The sequence below is a fragment of the Pseudorasbora parva genome, chromosome 3 (assembly GCF_024679245.1).
Source record: "Pseudorasbora parva isolate DD20220531a chromosome 3, ASM2467924v1, whole genome shotgun sequence".
NCBI lineage: Eukaryota > Metazoa > Chordata > Actinopteri > Cypriniformes > Gobionidae > Pseudorasbora > Pseudorasbora parva.
The window spans coordinates 43,903,684-43,925,392 of record NC_090174.1 but is presented as its reverse complement, the minus strand read 5'-3'; the positions used below and the strand labels follow the sequence as shown (position 1 = coordinate 43,925,392).

The 21,709-nt window shown below is 38.2% G+C and overlaps 1 protein-coding gene across 4 annotated transcripts in view; it reads right to left on the bottom strand.

Moving 5' to 3' along the window:
* The window catches only part of emid1 (EMI domain containing 1), an 84,677-nt gene extending 65,211 nt beyond the window's left edge, over positions 1 to 19,466 (bottom strand). For 2 of the 4 annotated variants that reach the window (XR_010904402.1, XM_067439042.1), the window contains exons 1-3: positions 18,833 to 19,466; positions 8,689 to 8,802; positions 6,085 to 6,188 (exon numbers count right to left, since the gene is read on the bottom strand). Coding sequence is in view for 3 of the 4 variants with exons in the window: in XM_067439042.1 (XP_067295143.1) it covers positions 6,085 to 6,188; positions 8,689 to 8,802; positions 18,833 to 18,996 (382 nt within the window). In the remaining variant the exon portion in view is untranslated. The remainder of the gene's footprint in view (positions 1 to 6,084; positions 6,189 to 8,688; positions 8,803 to 18,832) is intronic. The other 2 variants (XM_067439041.1, XM_067439043.1) reach the window with 2 other exon arrangements.
* Positions 19,467 to 21,709: the final 2,243 nt, after the last annotated feature.

Below are 21,709 nucleotides of genomic sequence, written 5' to 3'. Positions count from 1 at the left end.
AGAACGGTTCACTGAAAGGTTTGTTGGGGAACCAAAAATAATTCTTCTATGGCATCACTGCGAAAACCCCCCTTTTTAGAAATGTTATTTTTAAGAGTGTGCTTAAAGGGATTATTAACCCCCTGGAGCCGTGTGAGCACGTTATCTGACGGACAGATACATTTTTTATGGACTTCAAAAAGAGCAACATCAACTGCGAATATAAAGCTTGGATTTGCCAGGACTTTTTAATATAACTCAGATTTTATTTGTCTAAAAGAATAATGTCATATACACCTAGGATAACTTGAAGTTGAGTAAATCATGGGCTAATTTTTATTTTGGGTTAACTATTCTTAAAAATTTCTATTCATTTTAGAATCCGGTATCACAAAAATTCTAAGAAGCACTACTTGTCTAAACTGTATATATACTATATTATTTAATAATATTTCAGAATATTGCAGTTTTTACATTATTTTGGATCAAATAAAAGCAGCTTTGGTTAAAGCTACACTATGTAATTTTTTCGTCCGCTAGAGGTCGCCTATTCAAAACAAAGGCGTAGTTTGATGACACCAGGTTTGAGCGCAGAATCTTGGGACATGTGGTCTTCACCTCAAGCCAGTGGAAAAGAATCGGGATAGGATTTGGGCAGAAATCATGTTCATGGATGTGATTATTAACATTACTGTAGTGTGAAGAGAACAGGGCCGAGTGTTGTGGAGCTGAGCAAGACCGCTGGAGCGATTGTTATTACTGGACTTTTATTATGACAGGACACAGTCACAGACGCCATTTCCGCTTTTCAAATCAAATACATTTAAGTGTGTTTAAAATGATGTTATGATGCTACTCTGTGCAGTCGCTCAGCGGCTGCTGTGACACTTGTTGCACACTGCTAAGAGTAAAGGGTTTCTGCCAAATAACACCGGAAACTGAGTGTAACACAGATATGACGCAATTGACAGGCGACTCCCTCAGACCTCCCAGTTCCTTGGTTAAAATAGCAATTTTCTCACAATTTACAAATAGTTGGAAACATTTGAGATATCGTAAGAACTCAACTGAACAAAATATATAACACTGGCCTGGTGGTTTTGGATATTTTACTGCAAAAATCCTACATATAGTGCATCTTTAAAGGGTTAGTTCACCCAAAAATGAAATTTCTTTCATTAATGACTCACCCCAAGATTCAAACAGTCATGAATCAGCGTATTGATTCATGATTCGGACTGCTGAAATCACGTGACATTGGCGATCCGAATCAGCTGATTCATGACCATTTGAATCTCTATTTGAGGAACACGGAAGAGAAGACAATGCTGAATAAAGTCGTAGTTTTTGTTATTTTTGGACCAAAATGTATTTTCGATGCTTTAAAAGAGTCTAACTAACCAACTGATGTCACATATGGACTACTTTGATGATGTTTTCATATCCTTTCTGGACGTGGACAGCAAAGTGGGCATACACTTACATTCAAAGGACAGAAAGCCCTCGGACTAAATCTAAAATATCCTAAACTGTGTTCCGAGGATGAACAAGGTCTTACGGGTGTGGAAAGACATTGGGGTGAGTCATTAATGAAAGAAATTTCATTTTTGGGTGAACTAACCCTTTAACATAAGATACATTTTTTGGTGTGAAATTATTAAAATAATAGAGTATATAATATTTCTTACAAATACAGTGAAACATTTCGAACACTGACTTGAGGACATTGGAAGTGATCCTCCTAACAGAGTTTCAAAAGTCTGTGTGCAGTGTGTGTGTGTGTGAGTGAGTGTGTGAACGAGGGTGGGACGCTGATATTTATGCATTGCACTTTAGATAAAAAGCTTGACATTTACTTCAAATATGTTTTTGTATCTTATCGGTGATGTAATGTTTTTACTAGTTCAGACGACGCCGGTGAGAAAGGGAGAACTAATGGGAAAAGAAAAAGAGATTACAAGAATGAGGAAAAAGGTCCAAAAAATTACAAATACAAGCAAAATCTTTGGCATCCCTATTCCACATTTAATATAAATACATGCAGATCTTTAAGGATCAGCTGGCCTGGAAGAGAAAACTGCATATCAAATATGGCAGTAAAGTTGATGTTTTATTTATGTAATAAAGAAATATTATACTATCTGCAGATATTATAGTTTTTATTGTTGTTGATGAATGAATAGTCCTGCTTTAAAGTGAAGATACTGTAATGTGTAAGAAGCAGAACTTCTCTTTCCTCATTCCACGTACCCCACATCAGAACACAACGCAGAATCACTGCACTGAGATGCTATTACACTTTACATTTCAAACTACAACCCATACCGTGTGCATAACAATGATCTGAAGCCAGTGTAGACACAAACAGAGACAGCCGGTGTTATAAAACAGAGATGAGGTGGGGGCTGTCTGGATGGTACATCTCACCATATGAGAGGATAAAGCTCATTCTCCATGGTCTCTGATATACCAGACGCTAATAAATGTTCATGCACACATTACATGCTTTCTAGTTTCTGTTCCTCGCTATGGCGTATTGCATCAGTGACACGAATGATATCTTGAGGGTGCTGAAGCCCACTATAAACTGGTGTCAGAAGGAGAGAGACAGAACGGAGCTGTCAGTTCCACTCAGGGCTGTCTGTGATCTGAGTTTGTCTCACATGGTACCGATAAGACACTAGTGTTCACAGGCCTCAGAGCGTCCCACTTAAGATGGTATCCTCTCTCTATTTCATCATCCCTCTCTTATGAGGAACAGATTTAACTTAATTCACCCACTTTATCTCACATTTCATGGATGTCTGCTGCCTTTGGGGTATGTAATTGTGTTAAAATGGAAAGATTTGCATTTTGCTTGGTGGTGTGGGCGTGTTTGTCTGTGTGGTTTCATCTTTAGATAAAAGTAAACTCATTCCCAAATTAAGAAACTTTTAAAGCAATCATCAATATTTGATTGCCTTCTCGGTTCGTTTGAAACTTTACACAGTTAGTATATGTCCATGAGGTAATTACATGACTACTAAATAATAATAATAATAATAATAATAATAATAATAATAGATTTTACTTATAACGCACTTTTCATTCCAAAGAATCTCAAAGTGCAACAATGAAAAAGGGAAAAATAACGAAGAATGAATAAAAATATAGAATAATACAAACAATCAATAAACAAAAGCTTTTTTGAACAGCTGAACAGAAAAAGCTGATGCCGGAAGTCTCTGTAAGCTACGCAGTATACGGTGGTCCACTCCATGTTTTACATTTCTCCCAGAGCTAAATGGTCAGTGTTGCAGAAATAGTTTACCCAAAATCCAGAAAGACTTCCATTTGAGAGTTACAGGAGTAAGATTTTTAGTCAATTGCAATTTTGCAGTTATATATATTCAAAATTGAAGTTGACTAAAAATCTTACTCCTGTAACTCTCAAATATATATATATATATATATATATATATATATATATATATATATATATATATATATATATATATATATATATATATATATATATATATTCTCATCCAAGCTTTCTATTAAGCAGTAATCTTAGGTTTATTTTTTAAAATATCTTCATTTGTGTTTCAAAGAAGAACAAAAGTATCGGTTTGGAACAAAAAAACCAAAGTTAATGACAGAATTAAACATTTTGTGTGAACTATTCCTTTAATCATTCATTTAAAAGGACTAAACTTTAGTGTTTAAATCAATCTGATGGACAATTAATTAATTATCGGAATCCATAAGTCACTGAATAAAATGAATAATGCGTATTGTTACTATTCAGTGATTTATTTTATTCAATTGCATAAATATATTTTCACAAAATATGAATCAATTATGAAATGGATGAATGAAATTAAATCAAATCAATGAATGAAATCTAACTGCAAGCATGTCAATTGGAATCAAACTGATGTTAGCTTGGACATTGTGTAAAACACAGAAGCCATAAATATCTATTTTGAACACTATGAGAGCCAGTAAATTATGCCAGAAATGTCATTTTCTTTAGCCACTGGCTGCGTGCTAAAGAAAATCACTTTGCCTCACAAACAGGAAGTAGTAAGTACAGCTAGCTTACAGCTACTACTTGAAATTTTAGTGTACACACACACACACACACACACACACACACACACACAACCACATGACAGAAAAATACTGTACAGTATTAAGAGCCCTCAAAGCAATTTACAAGACACATTAAAGCTGAAACTGTCTATAAAAGTAAAATAAGTTCAGCCAAATAAAGACTTGCCACCTTGGGAGTGCCAACCCAAACCACATTAAATCATTTAGTGGACCTTAAAATTCCAACCACAATTTATAATCTATACTAGTGGGTCAGTGGGTACAGCTGGTTCAAACAACAGCTTAGAGAGCCCACCTTTAGCCAAATCACACAAGACACAAGGCAGTTCGGAGAGGATAGGCTGCTGGCCGGTCCTCATGGTTACTCCCAGCAGGACTCACAATGAGGCTCTGGCTGACACTCAGAGAATGCAGCCAAACACACACACACTTAGTCACAGAGCAAAGCAGCCAGAAACGGCATCCAAACACAGCTGAGACACGCGCTCACATTAATCACACACTTGCTCGCACACACGCATACTTTCGCCGTCTCACAATAGCCATCCATCCTGTTTCTCTTCTATTGTCTTCTCCACTACTTGCTCTCCTGACACTGGGGCATGATTTACAAACAAAGACAGATGAGCGGACAAGAAGAAGTCAAAGTGAGATGTAAGTTGTAGCCAGGGCAGGACATTAGTTGTGAGGTGGTCTCCTTGTGTGAGCCTGTATAAACTTTAAACAACAAACATGGCTACCTCACAGACCCAAAACACTTGTGGATCATTTCCCATTCCCAGATCATGTCTAGTTCTGCACCATGAGCAGTATTGGAGAATAAAATAGAGAAGCTACTTTTTTTTCCTTTTCTTCTTTTTTCTCAGCGGTGTGACAGCAGTTCAGCAGTTTCCAAAACAGTGTAGCTTTTTCCAGCAACATTTTCCAATGAGTAGCATGATGAAATGCTAAATGGATGTTTTTTGTCACACTGTGTTGTGCACACAACCAAGAAGCATTGGAGAGTCAGATTAATTTTTAGCTAATCGGTTAGACGGTATTAAAAAGCACAGTGCAATATGTTAAAAAAATGTAATAGATATAAAATATTTAGTCAGATTCAGTTAAATGCTACTTTTAAACTAGTTTTGTGGAAGCTTGAAATATCAGCATAAATTAACTTCGGCTGTAGCCTGCATCACAGGCGGTGACATAGGATTGAGTGATTTATTGATGACAGTTCATCATAGATATTTAATCTAATTAAAAAAAATGGGGTCATGTTATTCATGCGTCTGTCATAATTTAAAAGGGAACACACACTACTTCAAAGTCTGCCTTATTACAAGTATTCTCTCCAAATTAAAAAAATATAATTTTCACATTGCTTTTATGCACTTCACTTTAGAAGTAATTGAAGTTGTTCAAATAAAATAACATTTCTATTATTCAGAAATAACAGCTTTGATCATATTAAAGGTGTCCTATCCTCTGGGTCTGAGTGAAATGATGGAATAGCATTATATCGTAAACAATAAAAAAACAACATTAAAAATAAATTCTGATTGTATTCAGGCAGTAGCTTGAGGAGCATGCAGATCTTCATTTATCTCATGACTGCAACGACATTGGCAATGCTGGCAATCTCCCCATCACATAATGTTGTACATTAAAATGGAAGATTCCACATATAGTAGGGTACCATGTAAGGTTTGCAATATTGATGTGTTTTTAGTCAAGTTCAACTAAGCTCCGCTACTAACTGGAGCCGGATGTGATGACACACAGACTGTGATAAAGGCCTATAAGTTAAATACTGCCACCCAAATTAAGATCCATTTTTTTCTACGAGACAAAAAATGCGTTTAATATCCAGATAGTTAATGTAGCAAACTATAGGTTTTCAAAGGAGTAGTTTGACTACTTTAAATTATAAGATGAGTTATAAGAGAGTGAAATTTGGGCACAGCATAGAGATTCCTTCTTCACAACTGCATGTAGTTCTGTGTCAGGCTGAGTCAGTCTTACCTTCTTCACACTGAGATCCGCTGTATCCAGGACAACATTTCCACTCCAGAGAGGTGATAGTGCGGTACACAACTTTATAGGATGGCCGGACCACAGTGCGATAGCTGCAACACACACACATAAAATATAAGTCAGTTTGAAAGTGTGTTACTAGATGACACTACAAAGAAGGCAAAACCATAAAAACTTACAACAGTGTGGAATTTTTCAAAATGTTTTATATATACATAAAAATGCTTTTGAAATGTAAGGTTTTTGGTTAATCAAAGTATGACTAGATGCATTAAAAAGGTTTTCAAGTTTACATGCAGATTCTTTCTCACAAGAAACAATATATGAATTATATATTCACAAAACAACAATAATGTTGATGACTTCTTTTCATAATGTAGCTGGCTAGATAGTTAGCGTTGTAATTTTCTCAGTAATTCATATGCATTTATTATTATTTATTCAGTACAAATTATAATTATTTTATCATAAAAATGTCTTAATAAATATAAAACTATTTTTTAAATGATGAATGATAAATTATAAAATGAAACGTTTAGGGTCAGAAAGTCTAGGGTTTTATTTAGCAATTTATAATAACATTAAACTGATCAAAAGTTTACCATTCTTTGTAAACCCTAGAAATGGTTGTGCGTGAAAATCCCAGTAACTGAGCAGATTGTGAAATACTCAGACCGGCCCGTCTGGCACCAACAACCATGCCACGCTCAAAATTGCTTAAAGGGTCATGAAACCCCCCTGCTGCAGCGGTGTTTTTTCACACCTTCGATTTGAAAAAGCTTGTTAAAAGGGGAGTGGTCGACTGTGAAAAGGTGGGATGGTATTGTGTGGAAAGAGAATGTTTGCATAAATAGGGGAGTGTCAGTAGGTGTATTAAGATTAGCGATACCAACAGCAGCAGTTACAGCGGTTCTGAGACAAGTTCTTGGTTCACGTTGGCATTGTTTACCACAGTGAGATTAAATGAGGGAGGAGTACAGCGAATGAGAGAGCTATGAGTGGCGTGCAGCAGAGATCGCAAATCATTCAGCTCTTCAAACCAGCATAATTCAGTGAGAAATGAAAATAAATGTTATTCTGCATGACGAAATATTTTGCAAACGTGATAAAACTATATTTGTCCAAATATGCACGCTGTTTGGCAAGATGAACAACGCGCCGACGTGATAAGAGAACGTGAACCACCCAACATGCGATGTGATAGAGATGTGTAATTCTAGATCAGGGTAAAAGCGAAGGGGTTTGAGGCTTCAGTCTCGACCGCGCATCTGAAGCAGAGCGACGCGCGCTGGGTTGCCGTGACGATCTGCGCTGTCTATCACTCGGCAGCTAAATCTATATTTGTCCAAATATGCACACTGTTTCACTAAGAGCCCGAACACATGCGGTTTAGTGCATGGCTGTGACGACAAATAAAACGGAGAGGACGTGGCTTTTGTTCATTAGCCTACACATTACAGATTGGTTATTTTGCACTCCTGACATAGATAGTCAACGCTTGCAGGTTCGGCGTGCGATTCCTCAGGTGAATTTTACTTTACCGAGCCTTTGTAGCAAAGGCTTCCACAGACGGCGCCGGTTACAGCTCGCTCGGCGCCCTTTACGTTACTTCGTTTCAGCACAACGCCTAGCTTTCCTCCGTGACTTTTCCGCGCGCTGCTTCCAAAACTTCCCCACCATATCTCTACAATAATGATGGAAGACGAGCCTGACAGAAGTGACTGTCTCATGCATATTAACTAAATTATCTTGTATGCATACTACAGCGCAGGGATTGGACTGAATGAGCTTTATGTCATGAATATATGTCGAGAATCGCTCGAAGCGGTCGACGTCAGCATGTGCCCACCAGCCCATACATGGACCGAAAAGGCCGTGCCGACGTCAGCATTTGTGACGTTGCTCCGACTCAGCTTTTCAAACCGGAAGACAGAAATCGCTCTGAAAAATGCAAAAATAACTATTTTCACATATGAATACCATTAATGAGTACCCTTAGTGTTTTCAATGATGTGCAGCCTATACATATCTGTTTACATTTAAAAAAAAGTGTTTTGGGGTTTCATGACCCTTTAAATCCCCTTTCTTTCCCATTCTGACATTCAGTTTAGAGTTCAGGAGATATATATATATATTTTATTTATTTTTTGTTTTTTAAAATCATAGTTTTAACAAAAATATTACTAAACGAGACTGATAATAATAATAAGAAATGTCTCTTAAGCACCAAATCAGCAGATTATAATTATTTAATTTGACACTGAAGACAGGAGTAATGATGCTTTCAGGATGATGATTACAGGAGTAAATTTCAGCTTTGTCATCACTGAAATATTTTTCATGAATATGAAAAATTTACAACATTACTGTTTTACTGTGTTATTTATAAAATAGATGGGACCTTTGAAAAACCCTAAACTTTTGAATGGTTATATCATGCACTCATCTTGCAACAGTTACTGGTTTTACAGGGTTCTGTCAAGGACTGCAAATGTAATTATGGGATTATATTTTTTATGTGTGAAAGAAAGTGATAAATGGGAGATTTCCAAAACGATATAAAACCCTAAGTGAATGTGCTGATAAACTCACCTTCCCCCATTGCAACCCTGAGGCCACCTGCAGGTCTGATAGACTCTCTGGAGCGTGGTGCCATTCTGTACCTGACAAGTCACTGTCTTAGTCACCGTCTGCGGACACCAGTTTCTAAAAGAGAGAGAAATATAAGAATCAGAGCATCATGTATTATTGGATGGTTCTGATGACATAAGAATAATAACACACACACACATAGCCGGCCATAAAATGATCTAATCCAACTCACTGTAAAAGTGATCAATGTTTCGTTGGACACCCGCACTTCAACAGTCTAACCATCCCTTTAGAAATCTCTTTATGGTGTTTACACAGGTTAAATGGCCCGTATGCCCGGCAGGAGAGCATTGTCAGTGCTGTTTACTTTGCGGCCTTTCGCTAGCGAATCACATCCGCCCATTTTTATTCTTTCCGCACCACTACAAGCAGGTCAAGTCACAGAGGGGGACACTGCCCCAAATGTGTGAGCGTGTGGGCTTCTCATCTAGATTTAAGACAGCTTTTCGAAACTCGAGCCAAAACCAGAGCAGAGGCAAAGTCCCCGGGAGAAAGAGTGGCTCTTTTGTGCTGCTTTTTATCAGGGCTTCACTTCACACAGCTTGAAAAAACGAGAAACGCGTCACGCAGGTTGAAAAGTGATTGCTGGACAAATCCATGAATCGGGTGCACATTTATTTTGATCCAATATTAAAATAAAAAAAAGTAACATTAACCCAAACAATGTGTTAGAAGGTCTTAGAAAAGTGGAGAGTCTCCCGGAAAGATTTTTACTGTGTTTTGAGAGGCTTATTTAGAGTAATATGTTCCTGCCCTTAAACATGCTATATATAGGGCAACCACTCAAGGTATGATTTCAGTCATATTTCAGTCTCATTATTAAGCGGAAAATGTAAACGAGAGAAAAAAAGCTTTGAAAACAAAAGTCACCTGGAACGTTTGCTACGGTAATCACTAATGTGCCCTGTATAATGTGGAACCTTCTAATTGGGAAGGCAGTGGCAAATCCAGCCCTGATGAGGAGCAGACTAGAGTCAGGACAGAGGAGAGGGGGAAAGTAACACGGATAACCAAAACAAAGCTGCACGGCCCAAGCCCAGGATTTCGGCACATGCCAGAAGTCACAAAAGAAAGGAATGAACGTGGGTTTGAAGAGAAAAACCAATCAGATCTCTTTCCCCCTGAGCTCCCTCATGATTTTTACACAGAAAGGCTTGAAACAAAGAGCCATTGATAAGTTCACCTCAAACAGACCTTTGTATGAACCATTATGCCTCAAGTTGAGCAAACATAAGTCAAAGAGATGTGGAGCAGAATTCAAAGAGAGTTAATGCACGTGTAACATATGGAGGTCATTATATCTACTATACTTCAGTGGTTATTATCAATGGCTCAGCTTATGCGCAGCTATGATCACACATCAAGAAAACAGGCCAGAGGGCCATACATGCTCAATAATCAGCATCAATCTGCCTGTATAAGCATAGATTGTCTGTCTGTGGCATTGTGTCTGATGGTATTATGCTTTCAAGCAAACTTAAACATTGCTGTATAATGATGTGCATGGTTTGCATATAAAGACAACATTTGACATTTGTTGCAAGACAAAAAAAATTACAAGGCATGACAGCACAATTGCAAATGAATGAATTTAATGATGTAATACTAGGCATGGGCAACAGCTGATTAGACAGGTCAAAGATTAATCTATAATGCATCTACAAAGATGAAAATGTACATACATATACATATGAAGCTATAACCAGAAGTAAAATAGAGTCTAACATGAAACCACCCTCATACTCACACATTAACAGTTCTTACATGCGTCTCCCAGCCCTTTCCCAGAACCTGCTAAAACCGTGGCCCACAGAACCAGCCCTCAAATATGCAAGACATTTCCAAAGCCTATGAATGTTAGGTGGTTTCCATGCCCTGCTTGAGATGAGGGCCCCGGCCGGGACAGAACTGGGGTGACCACAGGCTTATCCGGTCACTACCTGCCCAGCTGCTCTAGAACAGCCAACAAACACACACAGACTGGACAGACAAACACAGAAGCCAGTCTGGCCACAGCTGAAGACCATGGGGCTATTTCTGTGATCTGCTTGTTATTGAATTTAGAACCACAAATCATACCCTTGCCCTTCTCTAGGAAACACAGAAATATATTCAAACTCTACCATAAATACAACTGTACAAAGAAAAATAAATAAATAAATCACTACACATAATTTACCCAAGTACGCCTGCATCCTGCATCGACATCCTTTGTTGTCAAATCAACATAAACATACAACCTACAATCAGAAAGAAACGACTGTTTGAAATAAATCAATGAAAATAAAATAAATAAATAAATGTTTTTTGAAGCTTGAATATGCCATCCAATAAAAGCAACTTCTGTTGTGTTTCAAACAAAGAATTAAAGTCATATGGGTTTAGAATTACACAAGGATAAGTAAATGATACCAGAAATTTAATTTTGCGGTTTCATTTTGGGGTGAACTGTATTTGTACAGTCACATCCCCTTCACATCACCTCTGTCAACACACCAAATCATGTAAATTAATCTGAGCAAAAACTATCATATATAATTGCTCCCATATTTCACCATGATTTCAGCCGCTCTGAACCCCACCCCACTGATTCTGTCCATTTAGGATCATTGCATGCAAATCTACAGCATAGGTTGAATAGACACAGAGACGAGCCAAACTCCATATTAGGAGTAGGCATCAGGGCAATGGGCAGATAACGATCTAGAGCGCCATGGCCATCAGAACAAAGTTCCCACACTGCCCCCAAATCACAATGCCAGCTTGGTGAACAAGGCGATTTGTTTAAATTGTTTACCCCCTCCCCTTTCATCTGATCCAGACTTAATTTGGTACTTTCCCCAACAGAACCTTAAATTAGCCCCTTAACTCTAAAACACAGAACTATGTAAAAATCCACACAAAATAATACCCTCTCATTTTAAACAGCACACAGTGCATGGCATTCTCTGGATGTTCATGGAAACTAGACGATTCTGGACATAGTCCAGCTCCATATGAACTAATGAGAGGATTTATAGGGAACACACAGCACAAAAGCCTTTCAATGGGAAATGACCCCTCGCCCGCTTTCTGCACAGAAAGATGGAGGCAAAGGCAGCTAAACTGTGCTTTGATCCAGATTTAAACCTCGGGGCAGGGAGAGACAGAAGGTTAAAAGAGGAGGAGCAGTACTTATGGACCACTGTTCCTGTAATCTAACATCTCGCCTTCACAAAGCGTTTATGAGGGATCATTATGCAACCCAGTTATCAACCCACACTCTAATTCTCACTACTTATTGTTGTGCCTTGAAAATAGTTCAGAATTTAGAATAGAATATTACCCAGAAAATTTTGTTTTCTGATGTATACATGTCGGGGACTTCAGGTCCTTCTCAAAAAAATTAGCATATTGTGATAAATTTAATTATTTTCCATAATGTAATGATAAAAATTAAACTTTCATATATTTTTGATTAATTGTACACCAACTGAAATATTTCAGGTCTTTTATTGTTTTAATACTGATGATTTTGGCATACAGCTCATGAAAACCTCAAAAAAAAAACAAAAAAAAAAACATATTTCATCCAACCAATAAAAGAAAAATGTTTTTAATACAAAAAAAGTCAACCTTCAAAAAATTATGTTCAGTTACGCACTCAATACTTGGTCGGGAATCCTTTTGCAGAAATGACTGCTTCAATGCGGCGTGGCATGGAGGTGATCAGCCTGTGGCACTGCTGAGGTGTTATGGAGGCCCAGGATGCTTCGATAGCGGCCTTAAGCTCATCCAGAGTGTTGGGTCTTGCGTCTCTCAACTTTCTCTTCACAATATCCCACAGATTCTCTATGGGGTTCAGGTCAGGAGAGTTGGCAGGCCAATTGCTCACAGTAATACCATGGTCAGTGAACCATTTACCAGTTGTTTTGGCACTGTGAGCAGGTGCCAGGTCGTGCTGAAAAACGAAATCTTCATCTCCATAAAGCTTTTCAGCAGATGGAAGCATGAAGTGCTCCAAAATCTCCTGATAGCTAGCTGCATTGACCCTGCCATTGAAAAAACACAGTGGACCAACACCAGTAGCTGACATGGCACCCCAGACCTTCGCTGACTGTGGGTACTTGACACTGGACTTCAGGCATTTTGGCATTTCCTTCTCCCCAGCCTTCCTCCAGACTCTGGCACCTTGATTTCCGAATGGCATGCAAGATTTACTTTCATCTGAAAAAAGTACTTTGGACCACTGAGCAACTGTCCAGTGCTGCTTCTCTGTAGCCCAAAAGTGGCTTGACCTGGGGAATGCGGCACCTGTAGTCCATTTCCTCCCCCCGCCTGTGCGCGGTGGCTCTAGATGTTTCTACTCCAGACTCAGTCCACTGCTTTCTTTCTGTGTCTTACCCTCTCGCTTGAGGGTGTCAATGATGGCCTTCTGGACAGCAGTCAGGTCGGCAGTCTGGTACCCATGATTGCGGTTTTGAGTAATGATCCAGGCTGGGAGTTTTAAAAGCCTCAGGAATCTTTTGCAGGTGTTTAGAGTTAATTAGTTGATTCAGATGATTAGGTTAATAGCTCGTTTAGAGAAACTTTTCATGATACGCTAATTTTTTGAAATAGGAATTTTGGGTTTTCATGAGCTGTATGCCAAAATCATGAGTATTAAAACAATAAAAGACCTGAAATATTTCAGTTGCTGTGCAATGAATCTAAAATATATGAAAGTTTAATTTTTATCATTACATTATGGAAAATAATTAACTTTATCACAATATGCTAATTTTTTTAGAAGGACCTGAATATCTTCCAGAAAGGATGTGCATTTGTTTAATTAAATAGCAGGGCTACACATTTAACACATCAATTTAGGGCAATGTATAAAAAATTAAATAAAGGTTATGAAGATAAAAATTAAATAAATATATAATTAAGTGCAATTTAAAATAAATAAATGAACACAAAAACAAACAAAGAAAGCTTCATTGACTTCAATAATGCTTCTAGCTAGCCTGACAAGCCAGACCCACATCAAGATGTTTGGTCTGGAAACTCACCATTGACAGGGCTCAATCCGAGGGGCGGGATAAACGGTTGTCTTACAAACTCCCTCTGCACGCAATAGGATAGCGCTACAACCAACCAGAGCAACGAACGTAAATCAGAGCTAGTTGATAGATTAAACTTTCGCCGTATCTGGTCGGCAAAACTCCGAACACATCTTCCCTTTTTAAGAATGACTTCAGTGACGTTCTTTGTTCTTATCTGGGAGAAAAGCTTAACTCCAAGTCTTCCAGAGTCGCTGTCAAAGCTGATTCGAAAGACTGCCGTTCGCCAGCTTCTCTGTTTACTAGAAGCATGCAAGCGCAACTCGGCCGTCATTATGTTAAGCCCCGCCCACCGACTCTATACACGATGTGATTGACCTGACCAGAGTTTGGCTAGCTTCTAGCTTCATTCTGCCTCAGATATGCGGTAGGTAAAGAAACTCAAGTTAAAAGGTGTGAATGCTTTCAACAGCTCAGCAATGCTACATTTCGCTGGCATTTACATGAACTTGGCCAACAAATCGAAAGACTGACTCTCTTCCTCATAAACACATGGGACCAGAAACCTATAATAAATAACTCTGCAATGTGCACAGATCATAGCACAGACTGTAAGGGGGAGATGACTCAAATCAGAAAGGGATGGCAGGAATCACACAGAGCTGGACCGAGTGCAACTCAGCATGCAGCGAGGGGCAAACAAGCCAAAGCCATAAAATAAAAGCAGCACAACACACACATATGAACTAGAGGAACGATCATGAAACTTTGTCTTGTTTTAGACAAAATGAAAAGCAGCACGCTTCATTTAAACCATGAATGCTAGCTTTCAACACAAAACGGGTGAGACAATGCTGAGACTCAAATGTTGACTCCCGCAATGTAGCACAGACTACAAAGATTATTGACTCTGGAGGCAAATAAATTAAGTTTGAACAAGAAGACAATAGAGAGCTGTGGCAGCTGGACAGGAGGAGTGGAAAGAGAGCATTTCATCATCGGGTCGGTAATGAAGCCCTCCTGGGATGCACTACGGGGGTAAGATAACCCAATTAGGCCGCGTTCATGACGTCCAACGATACAGGCAAAACAGTGAGGGACAAAGAAGATTAATGGCTTGCTGAAAGAATGCATCAAAAAGTGCTAAAAGAGAAAAAAAGAAAGAAAGAACAACAAAGCATTGCAGAAATGAACAGGAATCCTCTTCTGTCCCTGAGATTTGCTTAAGACTGGTTCAAAGGACAGGTCAAAGGCCATGGCGGGAGACAGTCCTTCTACAAAGTCGGATTTAAGGACAGAGTCTCGCGGGAAAACAGCTCTGAAGCGAATAATAAGGATGTGTGAGAGCGCACAGAAACACCCATAGATCATAAAGATGATCAGTGCATTCTTCCCTAAGTATCGCTATTTTCACAGTGAAACCGATTCCTTGACTGATTGATCTGAGTGTCACGCTCTTCACCCCATGTGACAATCTTATTTATCTTTTGATTTATATCTGATATAAAGTGAGGGTGTTGCAGAATTTGTTTTCAGTTTAGAAGATTTTTATTTCTAGGAAAGTGGCTAGATTCACAAAACATTCTTAAAGGGATACTCCACCATTTTTAGAAATAGGGCTTATTCAACATCTTTCCTACATTTAGATATGTGGGCAAATGCATTTTTGTCTCAGTGCATGCATTGTTTTAGTTTGGCAGGGTCACCGCTAGCTTAGCATAATGAATGGAATCCTATGTAGCCAGCTAGCATGTCCATGATCCAAAAAAAACCCCCCACCTAATTATTTCTTGTGGCCTACGTATTCACAACGAGTACAAATTGGGATGTACATAAAGACTTGGCGATTTCCTAGGCAGATATAAACTTGGGACTATATTATGGGGAAGCACACAGGCGAAGCACTGCTACTTGGGCGCAGAGATATCACGCAACGCATGAAATCCCACAACTTCCGTCAACATACCGGCGTGCAACGTGAATTTTCATGTATTAATAGCTTTTTTTATTGCCAGTGTGTGAACAGCTTGTAATGAAAGTTAAAAGAAAATGTCATTTCTATTGGGTGTTTTTTATTGAGAGGAAAGTGTGCAGCATATATTTAAATATTCATATAATCTCTCAGCAATGTGGGTGGCATCGGGATGTTCATTAAAAATATATTGTTGTAAAGGTATTCAATCTCTTTTCCAAACTTGTTTTTACAAGCAAAGAATGAAAAAGAACGTTGCCTCACAAGTATATTGGGGCCTTAAATCCCGTTCAGTCTCTTGTATGAGCAATCATGTGTGCATGAGTGCGAGAACAAGCAATAAATTGCTTTTTGAGACCATTTTTATTTTCATTCAAGAATTGCACTTAGGAACATTCTTACGAACTTCACAGGTTCTAAAAATAGTCACATGGACTGTCACATTTCTGGGCCTTGAAAGTGATAATTAATTTTCTGTCTATGAAGGGATCAGAAAGCTTTCGGATTTCATCAAAAATATCTTCATTTGATAAACGAAGGTCATGAAGGTAAAAAAAATTAATGATAGAATTAACCCTTTGAGAAAAATCTTAACATTCTTAAGAAGATAATTGTGAATCCCCGGAACACACAAATGTGTCAAGTAAAACATAGATAAATGAAAGCAATGCAAATTATAGCTGAATATTTATAGCTCAACAACGTCATCTTATAACAAAGTCATCTTATTGTGCATAATTTGCTTACACAGAACTTGTGGAGGCAGAATCAGGGTGGAGGTATGCTTGTTGGTGTTGATGGGTCAGCAGCTAAAGGTCCCTCTGGGGCCCCAAGTCTCACACTCCCACCCTGAGTGCTGCTCTCCAGGGCAGTGAAGCCGAGCAGAACAGGAAATAGCTGCTGACTTAACCCCCAACTATGCTCAGCTTCACCAGCCCCTAATTAGACAGATATTCTTAAGTTATTTGTTTTTTTCTCAGGACATTTATATTTCAGGCATTGTCTTTGCTATATGCAAAATGGGTTACGTTAAAGGTTAGGATGTGGATCGGGGTTAATTATGATTTATGGCAAGAGTTCATATGCCTGTTCAGCCTCTCTCAGTGATCCTTTTGAAAGTAGAACAAACTGTTCCTCTGTGCTTTAGCGTGGGAAACTAAATTCTGTATTCATCGTTATGGGCCGGTATCTATACAGTGTTTAAATGTGCCGTTTTAATCTATGTACAGTAGGATTTTATATAGCTGAACTACAGTCAAAGTATACAGGACACAATGTTTAATCAAATATGTGAAGAATTAAATATATTATGTGCATCTTTCAGAGCAAGTCCACAACACCAAGGACAATTATATTCGGATTAATCTGTGTGTGTGTGTATATATATATATATATATATATATATATATATATATATATATATATATATATATATATATATATATATATATATATATATATATATATATATATATATATATAGTGAGACTTTTAAATTTTAGTCAGACTAAAGCATTTAAATAACATTTTAAAAAGACAAATGATCATTTAAGTCATACTGAAATTGTGCAAATTGAAACTTATAGTCATGCATGTAAATGCACTTTATGGCAGCAATTAATTGGTCACACTTTTATTAGGGCTGGCTGATTGATTAAATGTAATTTTCAATTAAGGAAATTATTTAGATTTATCTGAAATTGCTTATTGGTTTATTTTTATTTGTATTACATATTTATGCTGTTATACATCTAAAGTTATATTGCACCTCTCAGAAACAGTGCTGCTTATACAAGGCATCTCAAAGATGTCTTTGACCTCTCCTCTCTGCATCATCAGACAGCAGTGCAATAAACTTCTCTCCCACAGCATGCAGACGATGCAGCTGCATGTGTTTAGTAAACACCGTCTGTTTCATCAGTCTGTTACTGACGGGAGGAGGGGGTGAGAGATCAAACCTTCAGCACAGAGCAAAGACTCCTCCACACCTGCGCACTTCAGAGACACATCCCACCCACAACAACTCTAAGCCATTTACCCAAACAGACTAAATATTTGCATGAAGATATATGGGTCAGATCAAGGCCATAAGCTGTTGTCTCAGGTCAGTCAAGGTGATGCAGTCCGGATAGAAGTGGAAGGCTAACATGTTGGATGTTTTGTCTAATTTCTTGTCTCATCATGTCTTATAAAAGCCTCATTATCCACATGCAGAAGAGGAGGGCAATGGAAAAGATATACTGATTAAAAAAGCACTGCTGATTATGTCTGATTTAACATTTGCTTTGAAATATAAACCATGGAATCATTCTAAAGCTTGCTAGGCGAGTTGAAGTTGAGTGAGTCTGGACAGTGATACCAATCTATTGTATGCATGTTTTAACTGGAATAAACCATAGACAAACATGCAGACAGGAGAGATGGGTGTTTCCTCATTTCAGGAAAGAGGAAACAGACTGTCAGACTCACACCAGGGCTATTTAGTTGATAAATCAGCATTGCATTGTAGATGACTGATTAGTAGATTATCCTAAAATCTATCAGTAGGCTATTATGTGTATTTTTATACAAAAGCTAGTAATTGACAAATTATCAACTCTGCTGTTTCCTTTTGGAAACTATCTGATATTTTCTTAAACACAGCAGCTGATTTCTATATGGCCATCATTAGCTACTTGACCAGCCACCATGTTTCAGAAACCATCTTTATGCTGGTTTATGCTGGTCTGCTAACTTGGATCAGCTAATTTTTTAGACCAGCTAAAACCCAGTGATGTTCCAAAAACACAGACAAGTTTAAACTTTTCCAACTAGTAATAAATGCTAAAAAATTCAAGAAAACATTAAGTAACATGAATGTACAGCTCTTAGATCATTATTTACAACAAATATGACAGGTTTTTTCAAAGATGTTTTTACTATATTATAGGATTAAATAGGATTTTTTATTATTATTTATTTTTAATGCAAACAAGCGAAAATGTGTTGTTCATGTGGGGAAAAGATGGTAAAAATTCCTTTAACTAAAACTTCATCTGACAACTGCACGTTAGGTTACTTCTGTCATGACATAGGCTATAAACCTTACCTTTTCGACAGGTCTTTGTGGAGTGCTGTCCCGGTCTGGTATTTGTAAACTCCGGGTCCCCACGTCCCCTGAACGCATGTCAGCCACAGTATCAGCAGCAGCGTCCACAAGAGGAAAGAGCTCCGGTGAACCGCAGACACCGAGCACCCGTCACGCGCTCCCATTTCAGCCGCGTCAACTAGCTACACAAGACCCAGTCAGCAAAAAAACAAAAAAAACTCTTCTAATATTGTCCCGCTTATCTTGCAACTGTGACTAGAGGACAGATATACGACTCACAAGACTAATTTCTGAACTGCAGTTTATTTTACGAGCATTAAAATAATAAAAGGCTTGTTTATGTGCACTGCTGCGTCTCAAACACAAGTTAAAGTTTCAGAGGATTGTCATCGGCAGACCCCGTCACAAATAAATCTCCTCGCAAAGTTTGCTCGCAAACCGCAAGACAAACGTTTGTTAGCAGTCACACAAACCGGTCCCGCCTCACTCCTCCATCTCCGTCTGTCTGTACGTTACGGTATATTTCTTGACTACATCAACACAATGGGCAAGAAAGCTGTTTTATAGTCGCCTTGAGTCCCACAGCCCGTGTAGATTTTTTTTCACCCAGCCCAGTTCTTTCTCTCATGCAGCACTCCCCCTTCCCTGCTCTTCCAGTGAAAACTTTTAGACATGAAACAAATGGATTTATGGTGTCCTTGTTTAAGAATCAGATGTCATGGTCTCGTTTAAAAAAAGTAATAAGCACATCCACAACCCTCAGAAATCTCAGCGGTTTCTCCAAACAACTGATCCCAATAATTTCTCTTACACTATGCAGACAATGAATGTGAATAAATGTGACATATGAATGTCTTTTTACAAGACAAATTACATCAACACTAATTTTGATAAAACCTTTTTTGATGAATATTTTTTTAAACCTCTCTTACTTGGACATTGATTGCTCCATTGTCTTTTCTGATTTCTCAGAAGAAATATTAGGAGAAACATCTAACACTGATACTTAAGATGATACTTAATTAATTATTTAATTACACGCTTTAAAAAATAATAGTTCCAAAAAGGTGTTTTCACAGCGATGCCATAGACGAAAAATTTTGGGTTCACCAAACAACTTTTCAGTGAACAGTTCAGTAATCATTTTTATCTCTCTCTCTCTCTCTGTTGGTGAGAATAACAAATAATTGCATTGGTTTTTCAAACTTGATGAAAATATGATGATTTTTTTTTGAGGGACCCCCTTCCTAAAATCCATCTGTATGAAAAAACATTTAAACTGTTAGATAAATAGTAAGTTTCCAAACTTAAATTGGCTATGCTTAAATGGTTACTTCAGCGATTAGCATATGGCTTTGTATCAGTAGAAACCCTGGAGTATATTCAATTGATTGTGCTTCCCCCCTCATATCCCCCTGAGACAAGAGATTTATGCATTTTATTTCTGGAAAAATTCCTCCCATGACGCAAATATCGTCAATTTGCTCCATCGGAGGAATTGTTGGTCAGAGGCTAAAGACTACTGCCAGCAGAGGGAGCAATTTCCACGTTTCCAACTTGCACGTGGGAGATGGGAGGTCACACAGCACTCAGCTGCAGCCTCAGTCATTCATGTTTAAACAGTGCGGCCAGCAGAGCAAAGTAAGTCTTTCAACTTCTCAAATTAATTCCTATGAAAGTTAAGCTTTTAAAGGCATGAACTGAAAAAGCAGCAGACTGAACATGCGCTGTGAATCTATGCCGAGAGAGTGCCTTTGCGTTTACCTCAGCTCTCATCACGAGCTCATCCATAACTGAAAATGTGACTCCTGCAGCGTTTTGGGCTGTGAGACTCCCTCAGCGGCTAAATCACATATTGAACACACACGTTCAGATTTTAATTGTAGTGTCTGTTCTCTAACTGAACTGATTTTATGAAGATGATCGCGGTCGCGGTGGGAAAGTGATCAGTGATTCAGTAATCTAGGTGGCTTTCGGGAATGGCCTTGTAGGGCAGCGAAGCATTATGGGAATTGTTGTCTTTCGTCCCCATGAGACCAAAATACAGTTTCTGTCTTTTCTCAGTCTAGAAAGCACCAAATTAAAAAATCATTTCACATTTCTACTACATTAATGACCCAGTTTAAATACAGATTCATCTTCCCAACGCTGAAGTACTGTATAAACTTGAAGAACATTTTAAATTAAAAATGATTTGTATAAGCAACTATGACTATAAATGTTTGTAAGCAACTTACATACTGCGTTAATAATACTGCCTTACAACCCCAGTGAGCAAGATAAAGGGAAATATAGTCAGAAACTCACTAGACTCACTAGAAAGATACCTAGCAAACATACACAATTCTAAAAAGTATGTACAGCAAGACCCCTTAGAGGCTTCTGGAGGACGCCTGATGATCCCCAGAGCCCAGTTTGAAAACCCTGATCTAAAGAACCAAAGTAAGACTTGCTCCTGGATCAACATATGTTGTCCCTGGAACAACATTCCTGTCAGCCCTATATCCCTACCCCTAAACCTAACCCTATTCATAAGTTATCCCTAAACTCAAAGAGATATGATGAATACCCCTACCGAGTTAGGTGAAGCACCTAACCCTGTTTATAAATCTAAACTTGACATAAACTTTAAACCTATCAATCAAATTGCATTGGTTGTTGTTCCAGGATAAAAAAAAGATGCTGATTCCAGAACATGTTGGTGAAATCACGTTTACCACCTTTTTGCTACAAGCAACCTTTTGTGCAGTGGAAAGGTTCCAAGAATGTTAAAGGTTCTTTATGGAACAACCCTGGTACAACAGCTTGACACTTAGGCAGTACCCTTAAAGGGACAACGTTGTATATCAACCCATAGTATCTAAGAGTAGTAATAAG